The sequence below is a fragment of the Megalopta genalis genome, chromosome 4 (genome assembly GCF_051020955.1).
Source record: "Megalopta genalis isolate 19385.01 chromosome 4, iyMegGena1_principal, whole genome shotgun sequence".
NCBI classification, from domain to species: Eukaryota; Metazoa; Arthropoda; class Insecta; order Hymenoptera; family Halictidae; genus Megalopta; species Megalopta genalis.
The window spans coordinates 15,192,896-15,205,959 of record NC_135016.1 but is presented as its reverse complement, the minus strand read 5'-3'; the positions used below and the strand labels follow the sequence as shown (position 1 = coordinate 15,205,959).

The 13,064-nt window shown below is 34.6% G+C and overlaps 1 protein-coding gene across 4 annotated transcripts in view; it reads left to right on the top strand.

Annotated features, from left to right (window-relative positions):
* LOC117217425 (uncharacterized) overlaps positions 1 to 13,064 on the top strand; it is a 367,343-nt gene that overhangs the window by 112,246 nt on the left and 242,033 nt on the right. For all 4 annotated transcript variants that reach the window (XM_033465133.2, XM_033465059.2, XM_033465211.2 and 1 more), the window contains exon 4: positions 6,044 to 6,438. In XM_033465133.2, coding sequence (XP_033321024.2) covers positions 6,044 to 6,438 — 395 coding nt within the window. The remainder of the gene's footprint in view (positions 1 to 6,043; positions 6,439 to 13,064) is intronic.

Here is a 13,064-nt window from a genome sequence, read left to right as displayed (position 1 = left end):
CCGTTTTTGAATTGAAATATAACACAATTTTCATACATTTAATAATATTTATTGTAGAATATACTTTCCATCGTTACTTATGACTTCTTGCCAGCGTGATGGCAACTTGTAAATGCCATTTTTTAAAAATGATTTATTTTTAGAGGCGAAGAACTCAACTAGTGTTTGGTTGGCATCAGCTTCAGTTTTGAATTTTTTTCCTGTAAAAAGTTTTGCAAAGAGAGAAACAAGTGATAATCGGAGGGTGCTAGGTCTGGGGAGTATGATGGATGCGACAGAATTTCCCAGCCTAGCTCTGCGATTTTCTGACGAGTCGCCAAAGCAGCATGTGGTCTGGCATTATCATCGGTAGCCATGTTTTCACGATCGCGTCTCACTTAATAATGACATGAGACATCTTTGTTTCAGTTTATTTAGGAGAGCACATGTGTGTAAATGCAATGATAAAGAGAGATAGTCATATATGTCTCAAATCAACATGTGCATATGGATTGAAACTTGAAGTGACACTGTCGGACAGAACTTTCCGGTAGACCTAATATTTAGTAACAGTCATCATTATCTTTGGCGACGATTTGTAGAGTTTTTTATTTATTACTTTGATAGTTCTTTTGCTCTAATTGCTCCCACTGATTTTGAATACATTCTTTTCACTCGGCAATGTTTTGAAATTGTCTGCCATTTGCATATACAGTTAGGATTTCCGCAACGGTTTTTAACGATATGACCTTGCTGGCGAATCCAAAACGCGATTTTTATCTCGAGAAAAGTACTCTTTTAGTAGTTTCGCTGCGTATGCTGCGGCATTGTCCTGCTGAAACGTACAAGTTGTTCGCTGAAAGTATGTACAAGCGGCCACCGGGTGGTTCCGCAAAAAGAAACATGAAAAAAATATAGAATAACTTTATTTCGCTTGGAACTTATTTTTCGAGAGAAACGAGTTTGAAAATTTGCTTCATACATTTTCAAATAAAATTGTTTGGACTGGTGGAATTTCTAATTACGTTCGTGTATGTTTAGAGTGGTGTTTTGCAAGTTTCTATATAAACGAAATCTTGATTGCAATATTAAATAAATCAAGATCATTTGTTTTTAAAGTGTGCCATCTTTTTATCGCGGACTGTAATAGTTAACAATACTGACAAAAGGAAAGGGAGCTTTCGTAAGGGGAGTGGATTAATGTTGCAATACGCGCGTACCTAGTATCAAAATACTCTAACAGGATTTTTCAAAATGGACCTTAGCTTTTGAGATATTTTAATTTAAAATTTGCACACAATCATATATAGATGACATATACAGGATGTTCATGTGAAAACTTTAAATCTAAATACAGTAAATTCTTTCTAATTTTTCTTCAGCTTGTAAACAAAAATTGACAATTTGGGAACAGGAGCCAAATTGTCCAAATTTGTCCATTTCCGTCGAAAACCGTTGAATCTCTAATATATTAATATACTATTGCAATGAATTTCTGATCTGATTGAATTTCTCTCCTTCCTATTCTATAATTTTTTGCAGATCATCAAAGAATTAAAAAAGAGCTCATATTGTATGTAAATAATATTTTTTATTAAAAAGATAATTCGCATAAATTGAAAATCGAGTGAACTTAATTTTCCATTAGCATCGTAATTTCACGTCGTCGCTGGCTGAGTAAAATGTCATACGTTCGTGTATTATACTAAAGAATATTATATCTGCCGTTAGATTATTATAATTTCTTTAAGTAAAATTCACGAGCTTTTTTGGCAACAATTAATTAAGCTTGCGACTACCCGCATACGAGCGAAAATAATTTCGACTAACAGAATATCCATGCCGAAAAATATTACGGCGGCGAAGAGTTAATTTACATGGGTTCATGCAATTTCCGCGGCAAAATTATTCTGCACGGAGTCGCAGACGTCGTCGCAGCGTTTCCAGAATGAGGGGAAGATTGTAAAATATGGAAGAAGCATTATATTTTTTCGAATGTAGTTTCTCGAATATCAATAGCGACGAATACGAAATTCTCACAGTTCACAGCGAGCTCGCAACATTTGTTCACAGAAAGCTGCTACATTTAGTTAGCGATTCAAATTGTATGTAAAATTTCAAACTTTGTGCTTGCTGTCACGTTTAGTGATTCAAGTTGAACGGACAATTTCGATGTTTTTATGTCGAAATTAATATGGCAAGTGGTAAACTAAACTTATTTCGATGATGGAGTAAAGTTGTAACTTTATTGGAAAATAATTAGGCTAGTTTGATCATCGAAATATTTAGCATCGTTTAATATTACGTCATGTAAAACGAGATATGGGGTCATTCACAGAGAAGGAAGAATTGTTTTTTTAACTCAAATAAAAATGTTTTATTGTTCGACTATGTGACATTTGCTTGCATACACATTCGCTAACGCGTTTCTAGCAAATAAATGAAATTAATGTAACTTTCAAGCGAAAGTAAACAATTGTTTTCATAAGTTAGAAAATTCTTTACAAACAAAATTACTTAAAATGATTCATATTATGTTAAAATGTGTAAAGATATAAAAAAGAATGTTAATATCCGTAGAACAACATATAAATAATAATGGAAATCCTAGGATACATTTTCTTCATATATGAAGTTTTGTTAACACTTCATTCAGTTTGTCGGTTAAAATACGATTTCTAAATGATATGTTATACATCGTTTTCCGTAGACTTTGCCATGCTGATATCAAATCCGGTAACTAAATTTATCTACCACCTCGGAATTTTTAAAACAGATGAGCTGTTTATCGAATCACTTCAACGAAAAAATCACGATTTCATCATATTTTTCACTAAAATCGTTTTTTTATCAAAGTCCAAAGTGGTAGGTAAATTTTGCGACCGGAATTGAAATCAACGTGTCAAAATCCACTGGAAATGATGTGTAACATGTCATGTAAGAAATTATTGGACAAATTTTTATAGTCCAATAGCATAATAATATTTTCCATTAATCTTTTTAAATATATAACAATTTTGTCGGAATATTTCAAGCATAACATAAATTTTCAAGGTTAAGAAATGTTCATACCGCATTTTATTTACTTTTCCCAGGTTCTGCAATATTTCAGGTTTAACGAAAAAAAAATCATCGCTGTATCTCATTTCCATAAAAAATTCTTTGATTTTTACGTAACTTCGTCACTGTGCCATGTTGGGCAAATAAGCTGCTTGAAGGAGTATTTCTCTGTGATGGGAGAAGACGACATACTTCGTCGCTTTTGCTGCCTATAGCCGCGCGTTATGAAGCAAAATCATTTCTCGACCAGTAAATAGCCATTTTTGCTCTTCTCCAGCATTCACGTTCACAGGCTATGCCGGGGATGCCAATATCAGACTTATAATAATCAAGACTGTGAAACGACAAGAGAATATTTTCCTCGAAATGGCTGAAGTAATTTTTATGTGAAGCTAATTGGAAAATTCTCTACACCTGACATATGCGTTACAAAGGAACGGGGAAACAAAAGACGTCGGAAATAAACGTGTAGGAGTAATGGAATTATTTTTATGATTATTTATCCATTGGAAAGTATATCCGTGAACAAGCATGTGACTAATTGAATCTACATTTCTAAAATTACACGTATTTATTCCGGCGAAGTAATTACTGTATTATTTTCTTGTAAATGCAGATATTATGAAAATGATTTATGGTAGAATAAAAAGAAACCTGCTTCTGTCAATTGTCATATGAATTTAATTAATTTCATGCCATGACATTTTGCCGAAATTTTTAAAATACAGAGTTACTGTCACGAAATAATAGGTCATTAAGCATGAAATATACATACAGTATAATATTATATAATATACAGTATAAATATATAGTATAATATTGCATATATAATAAATTGTACAGTAAAATTATAGAGTAAATTATGCGTTTTATACTTAATGACGTAATGTTAGTTGCAAGTCTTTAAAAGTGTTTATTATTATACCTTATTATTATTACTATATATTAAGTAGTTTACTTGATCAAACGTATTTTTCTGTTAAAAGAATTCGATCAAAAATTATGTTTGTAAAGTGTAAAAAAAAGAAGTTCGCTTCGAACATTGGGAAACTACTCCCAAAAGTCACTCGCAATCGGGTTCCTGAGATCAGTTGAAGAAACCTTTTTCTGAGCGAAAATGCAATCCGCGGCTTTGTTTACGAGTTATTAACGAAAAACAGTGACCAATGAGGCTGTCGCTTGGCGGCTAAGCCAACGAGCGGTCGAAGTCCAGTTCGCTAATTGGTTCGGAAACCTCGCGCAAAGCGAGTTCGCCTCTCATTGGTCGCTGTTTTTCGTTAACATTGGGTTGGCAGGAAAGTAATTTCGGTATTTCAATGTGAAATAAAATTCAGTTTTTGCTATATAAGAAATGAACTTCAATCAGTCAAATATTTTCCATTCTGTTCGATTACCTTCTGCAATCTTTCTGTTAACTTCATGATTTCGAGCTCATAAAACTTCTGGCCCTTATTAGTAAAAAAATCAATCAAATGCGATTTGAGGTTATCATTATTATTGAAATTTTTGCCATTTAAAAAGTTTTGTAAACTTCGAAATAAATGATAATCCGGGGGTATATCGAGGATGTGGACTTCCCAACCCAGCTCCAATAATTTTGTGCGTATTGCTAAAGATATATGAGGCCTCGTATTGTCGTGGTGGAACACGATTCCTTTGCGATTTGCCAATTTTGGCCTTTTCACTTTGATTGTTTCCTCCAATTTCATAAGTTGTTGGCAGTAAACATCTGAGTTGATCGTTTGGTTGCTTGGAAGCAGCTCAAAATCCACAACGCCATTACAGTCCCACCAAATTGACAGCATGATCATTTTCTGATGCAATTCAGCTTTCGATATGGTTTGTGCTGATTCATCACGCTTGGACCATGACCTTTTTCGATTAATGTTATTGTAAGCGATCGATTTTTCATCACCAGTGACAATTCGTTTCAAAGAAGGGTCGATTGCATTACGTTTAAAATGCGTATCGCAAACACTGATTCGTTTTATCAAATGAATTTCCTTCAATTCATGCGGTATCCAAACATCGAGCTTCTTAACAAGTCCGAAACATGGCTTTGATTTTGTTAGCACCAACTCCAGAAGGTCGACCAGAAGGTTGGTCATCTTTAAGCGAAAAATCTTCGGGACGAAATGTTTTGAACCAATTTTGACACGTGCGTTCTGTTAAACAATCGAACGTTAAACGTTCTGTTAAACAAGCCACAAACATCGCGTACCTCTTTGTGAACCTCGGCCCCTTTCTTGCCTTTATTAAAATAAAAACGTAAAATGTGTCGAAAATGTTCATTTTTGCACTCCATGTTAAAATTGACAATAAACTATCAGTTGTAATCAAAACTACACGGAATTTGTTTCCGTAGTAACCTAAACGCGTCAACTACCAAAGCTGAAGACAAAAAAATTATAATCTTAACAAAAAAGAATGTCAACGCAAACATAACGCGATCTATTGATGCAAACCGAAATTACTTTCTTGTCAACCCAATAACTTGTAAACAAAACCGCAGATTGCATTTGCGCTAAAGAAAAAGTTGCTTCGAATGACCGCAGGAATCCCTCGTTTCTCGATTACGAGTAACTTTTCGGACACCTTATGCATTCGAAATATTAGTAAATTGATCTTCTGTTTCAACGCTTATTTTATAAACTGACGTTTGTATAATTTTTGAACGTTTATATCTTTTCAATACAGCACTTCCGGGCATAAGTTTATTTGAGCTTTTTCCATCTATTTGACCTGAATAATACACAGCATTAGTTTTAGTAAGATATCAAGAAATTGTATACAAATATATATATGATTTCAGTTAGAAACTGTTTTCCACTGTTGTTGGGTGCCTCTTGCCCCACTGTGTGGAGATTCGAGTTCGCGGGTACGTGTTCACCGGTTCCCTACTTAACGAAATATCCCTGGAATCGTTGAAAGTTTTAATAGCTTTTTTCGCGGCGAGCGTGGTTGGTCAACGATTTTCACCGAATTACCGTGAATTTCGTTTCAGAGAAGCCACCGAAACGCGGCGCGATGAAAACCCAGGCGACCCAAACGGAAATGCCGGCCGTGTTCCGTGGACGAGTTCCTGTCCGGCTCAGTCCCAGGACGATACATCGCGTGAAAATGGTCTCGCAGGGCGCCCAGACAAACGGCCTGTTCAATGGAAGAAAATTAACGAAAAGTTACTCGGAGGCTGGTCAGCTGGGCACGCCGTTGGGCGGCGGTCAAGCCGGAGCAACGGGGAAGGAGGAAACGGAACACGAGCCACTTCACAGGACGCAGAGCGAAGAACCGCCGAGGTCTCCCTTCCTCGTCGACACCCCACCCCCACAGGAACCCGGTGCCACCGGCGCGACGGAAGAGATTCTAACTAATGGGGTTCCGGAGCACATCAGACACGTTGTAAGTCTCATGTTATACTATTATTAGGTGTTCGCTGAACTTTTTGGCGTTTCGTCGTTTTTCGTTCCAAGTGATACTTCACCAGTTGTTTTACGAATTTTGGTGGCACGAATCGGTAAGAAAAACGTGTTTATTAGAGAGAGCCCAACTGTTACAACAGAAATGGAAAACGGTAATAGAATAATAATTATTTATTCGATCAAAATGTTTTTTGTGACAAATGATAATTTATGAATGACTTTCACTGCTGATAATGATTATCGTTGAGGGAGACTCTATTTTGCTTGCTCATAACTAGACCGCGGATCTTTATGAATTTATAAAAAGCATGGATATGTGAAATTTCAAACATTGAGAATATTAGTTTAAGAAGAGTTTAAGAACATTAATTCTGTTGCTCATAATAGTTATCTCTGTAGGGAATTTATTTTAGTCGCTCATAACAGATATCGACAATGGAAGCTTTAATTCTGTTGCTCATAATTGTTATCTGTGTGAGAAATTCATTTCGATTGCTCATAACAATTATCGATGAGGGTCGCGTTAATTCTATTGCCCATAATAATTACTTCTGCAAGAAAAATTTATTTTAGTTGCTCATAACGGTTATTGACCATGGAAGCTTTAATTCTGTTGCTCATAATAGTTATATGTGCGTGCTCATAATTGTTATCGATGAGAGGCACGTTAATTCTGTCGCTCATAATAATTACCTCTGTAAGCAATTTATTTCGATTGCTCATAACACAGTTATCGACAATAGAAGCTTTAATTTTGTTGCTCATAATACTTATCTGTGTGAGAAATTCACTTCGTATTGCTCATAACAGTTATCGGTGATTAAAACTATAATTCTCTCGCTTATAATAGTTATCTGCGTCGAAAATTTATTTCGATTGCTCATAACAGTTATCGATGATAAAAGCTTTAATTTTATTGCTCATAATAGTTATCAGCGTGAGAAATTCACTTCGACTGCTCATAATAGTTATCGATGATAAAAGCTTTAATTTTGTTGCTCGTAATAGTTATCTGTGTGAGAAATTCACTTTGTATTGCTCATAACAGTTACCGGTTATTAAAACTTTAATTCTCTCGCTCATAATAGTTATCTATGTTCAAAGTTTATTTCGATTGCTCATAACAGTTATCGACGATAAAAACTTTAATTTTGTTGTTCATAATAGTTAGCTGTGTGAGAAATTCACTTCGATTGCTCCTAACAGTTATCGCTGATTAAAACTTTAATTCTCTCGCTCATAATAGTTATCTGCGTTGAAAATTTATTTCGATTGCTCATAACAATTATCGACGATAAAAGCTTTAATTTTGTTGCTCATTATAGTTATCTGTGTGAGAAATTCGCTTCGATTGTTCATAAGAATTATCAATGATAGAAATTTCGATGAAATTATCAAATTCCATGTGACGACACTTAAGAAAAGATTTTCCTAGGAAAATCGACCGGTAGAATCTTCTCAACTTGCACGATGAAGTAAAGCAAAGAAGTCCATTTACTGGTCGAGGTAAATGTCAACTGAATTTGCTTGATCACAACGCGTGTCACATGCAGCAGAAGCGACAAAGGATGTCATCTTCCCCTTGGGCTGAAAAGTTCTCCCTCATGCTGCTTATTCGCTTGACACGGCTCCATCCAATTACCAGTTGTTTAGGTCGCTGCAACATCGTTTAACAGACGCACGTTTTAAACCAGACCGAAATTGCCTCGACGAATTTATTGTAACAGCTCGCAGTCACCAAGTTTAATCGTGTACGTATTTTAAATTGACGAAATTACGAAATTTTTATGAACTTTTGGCGACGCTGTGGATGATGGCTGAATTCGAGGAAAAGAGGGGGGGTGTTGCGTCTTGGGCCCGCTGGAGTCTCACCAGTAAGACTATCTAGAGTGTCCCATCCAGCAGATTAAGCCTTTGCATTCGAAGCCATTTCAACTCGAAATCTAAAATAGTTTCTCTAACTTCGAATATTTTCATTTCATATAACTTACTGCATTTTATACATTCGACATTAAATTTTGATTGAAATAATACTTACACTTCGCGCAATTTGTACACAGATGATGTTAAAATTGTTTTGGAACGTGATATAACAGTTTTTTATGGCGTCTTCCTCCACTCGATTGCAGAGGGTGCTTGTGTGATATTTAAACGCTAAAGTCTTTTTTTCTAGAAATACACATGTAACTGATTATTTTAACACTAGATCAAGAGATGTCAATATGATTTATTTGGCATTGTTTATAATCATTTCTCATTTTCAGTATATTTTGTTTTCTAAAATTTTGTACGACTTTTTCTAAATTATGTAAATAATTAATTATATCAAACAGTTTTCTTTTTTCTTGTCTTTTTGTTGTAATATTGTATTATGCTTGACATAACCTTGACATAACCTACTACATGTACCGATATGAGTCATTTTAACCCTCACTGATCGTAGGTAAACTTGTAATTCCAGAAGTTTCTCGTATTAGTTTTGTATTGTTTAAATATATTTTTAGAGAATAAAGTAAATTTTCGTACATACACGTCGTGCAAAAATCGCCATAAGATACGCGCGTTTTGTTTGCTCATTAAACGCCGTCTTCTTTTGACGAGCAGTCAACAACTAAATCTGAGTAATCTGTACCATCCTTGCGACAGTCCTGATTTTATCGCGTTTTAAGTATTTTTATAAACGCATATAGAATCAGAGACTAGATGCACAGTCGACGCTTCTTTCATAATATTTCTTTCTGTGAACGCAAAACGTATTTTTGGTACGACGGTTTATGAAGCTTGCCGACAGTTATTATGCTGTTTACATAATCTGTTAAATCATCACCGAGGTCCGGAGAGGATTTCAACGTACCTATGCGAATTCGAAATGAATCCCGAGGCGAAAGAGGAGAAGCGGATTTAGAAAGTCAAGAAGATAAGGAATGTTTGAGGATTTATGTGGTTACATTCTATTTGCTTGCGAAATTTAATGTTTATAAAATATATTCCTGAATTTTTTTTCCTACAATTAGAGATCTACATACATCTGACGAAATTCTCGCATTTAAAATCGAAACTATTTCGCACATTTTATGATCGCTAACTGGTGTGTTGGTTTAAAATAGAAGAGATTTTGAAAATAGTGAAGTTTCCTTACTTTCGTTTGATTTGAACGATCGGAAAATTAAATTCACGAAATTTAATAGTCAGGAGGAATATTATGTATTCGAATTCATAAAATTTGATATATTATAATCATTATCATAATTGAAATAAAAATTGTTGTTTATTTTGATAAGTCCACTGCTATTTTTCATATACAGTGTGGTTCACTCGATCAGAACATCTAAGTTATTTCCGTTACTAGGAAAGGTAGGAAAAAAATGATAAAATAGAATTTAAATGGTTTCGAATCGTGCACGTGATGATAAAAAGGAATCGTTCTACTAAGGTCATTTTAATGATCTTTTTTCAAGAGCATCGTCTTCTTTTGCTTAGTAACGTTTGCTTTTTTATAGCACGTTGTTGTTACTTGCATCAGTATCAGTTCAATGATATATAATACCATGACTTTGACAATTAAAAAGTGAGTTAAAATTTAAAGAACATAAAACGGTGCTCAGCACTTCGAGTATTCGTAATCAAATAAGGTAAGTTTACACTGTTTCAGTATTCTTTCAACTCATTTTTTAATTGTCAAGGTTATCCCAAGGTCATGATAATACAGGCTATTTAACTCGTTTTTATGCCAGCAACAACGCTATACTATGAAAAATGAACATTAATGTGCAAAGAAAATGTCGATGACTTAAAAAAATCATTAAATTGACATTGGTAGAACGATTCTTTAATATCGTCAGATGCACGCTTCGAAACCATTTGAATACTATTTTGTCATTTCTTCCTACGTTTCGTAATAACGAAAATAAATTAGATCTTCAATTTAAGTGAATCACCTTGTATGTACCTGTGACTCTTTCAGTCTATTTGTAGTCTGTAACAAAAAAACATAAGGTCACGGTTCTTTTCCTTTCGGATCCGTTTAATTTCAACTAATAGTTTAGTTAATGAAAATATTCAAAACCTTCGATTTTATGTTTGTTGTATTCGAAATGCATGCGTACAGCGATTTTTACGATTGACTGTAAATTGTATTATTGAGATTTTCGAGGCACATATCGTTATGAAAATTGGAATACACACGTTCTTGTTATCTTTATAAATTAATGTAAAATAATCATTTTTAGTGCACCATTAAATTACTGTTAAGTATCGATATTAATTCCTTGATCAATTTTCTGATAGTTGTTCTTAATTCAATTTCCTCTTAGTTTTTCATTACATTGCAATTAATTTTATGTACGAACGAGTCAAAACAGAAAAATGGTGATGTATCAAAGATTGTCAAATGCGTCTTCAAACCAAATTGACCTTTGTTGATATTATTCGATAATAAATTTTCCTCCTACAAGAATAGTTACATAGATTAAGCTCTTGTTTCTCTTGTTCTTTGTAACGACAAATTGCGAAAAAAATTAATGTTAGCCTACCTGACGGCATACGTAACAGTGAATTTTTTCAAAATTTTAGGCCGCGAGATCGATTCTTAATACCATTCGAAAAATTAACATAGCTAATTTCATGTTAAAGCTATCAAGTGTCCACATTTGCATTTTTAATTTTTACGGTAATAGTATCTTGTTATTATTATTAACCCTTATGAACGTGTAATAATCTTCATATAAAAAAACATCGGTACAATCACACTAATCATTTAATTTCCTTTTAGTTTCTATTTTTATTTCATGTCAATTTCTGCAAATTAATGTATAAATATGTACTGTGTATAAAAATGTTCAATCTATTGGGTTGGCAACTAACTAATTACCGCTTTCAGTTCTAGATGTCTCTCACTCCCATTTTTATGATATCTGTAAATGTTATATTATAAAATTATTATTATTATTACTATTATGTTATTTTTTATTATCCGTGAATGTTAGCAACTGGCAAATTGAATGCAGCGGTCAAGGAAAAGCGACCAGAATTGATCAATCGTAAAGGTGTCATTTTCCACCAGGACAATGCTAGGCCGCACACGTCTTTGTCCACTTGGCAAAAATTGATGGATATTGGTTGGGAATTGATGTTACACCCACCATATAGCCCTGATCTCGCGCCATCGGATTACCACTTAATTCGATCCCTGGACAACTCCCTTCGTGGTAAAACTATTAATGATGATGACGCTGTAAAATCTCACTTAACTCAGTTTTTGGCCGAAAAGGATCAGACTTTCTACGAGCGTGGAATTTTCAAGTTGTCAGAGAGATGGCAAAAGGTCATCGAACAAAATGGAAAATACATTACAGATTAAACTTCATTCCAAGTAAAAAATAATTTTTTATGTCATTGAACAAATCGGCAATTACTTAGTTGCCAACCCAATAGTTATAAAATTATGGTACTTCCGGGAAAATGCGGGGTTCCTGAGGTTATTCGAAGCAACTTTTTACTTTACAAAAATTTTCTCCGAAGCATCGTTCACGAGTTATTAACAGAAAACACTGACCAATGAAAGACGAGCTGTCGAAGCTCAGTCCCGCTTATTGGCTCGGTCGTCTCGTGCCAGCCGATATCGTCTCTCACTGGTCGCTGTTAACTCGTAAACGATGCCGTGGATTGCAATTTCACTGAGGAAAAAGTTACTTCGCATGTCCTCAGGAATCCCTCATTTCCCGGAAGCACCATAATTTTGGGACACCTTGTATATTATCCGTGTATCATTTTGCAAAAACATAGTTATTTAAAACGACATTCAGCATTATTAATGTGAAGAGATGTTCAGATAAAGTGGAGAATCACGGAGAACGATGAAACGCGTCGGAATAATCGTAAAACATCTGATTTTCATTATCCTCCGCGTAGCAGACTAAAATTTGATACATTGCAATCATTAAAGCATTACCATATTTATTATTTCGCAGCCAAGTAATGTTTAATCAATTCCGCAACGAGTTATACTGTATGAACATTTCATCGATTGCATTTATCAAAGACATTACCAATTTAGAGACCAATTGAATTACTGTAGGTCCGCCGCAGCCACCCTTATTATTGCAAATTATATCATCGGTTATTTCCGCAATTAATTTCACTATGAATTTAATCGATTTTGACAGCGACCGCGATTCAGTTTACGAAATTAAACGTTCGGAACTCGTCAGCACAACATTAGAATATCCGTGTATGTAGAAAGTATGGCGCGCGTATACGGAACATGCTGAAGCCCTGAACTTCATCGTCTTAATCACCGTCGTTTCTCGTAAATTAATTATCACGCCGGGCATTTTTCTAACTTTACAACGGGCGGATCGAAACAGCTGTGCGCGCTTCGATTGGCTGGGATAAAGTGTGTTCTCATCACTGTCTGATACCATCCCTAAATGAATTTAGCGACAGAAATTGAACTTCGTATCATTAAACAAAAAGTAGAATTACTTTCAATTTACTAATCTGATAATTAGACTGCGGATCTTTATACACTCATGTAGCTACCTAATTTTCACTATACTGTTATTATTTACTATATTATTGACAAATTGAATTTATATCTCATGCCGG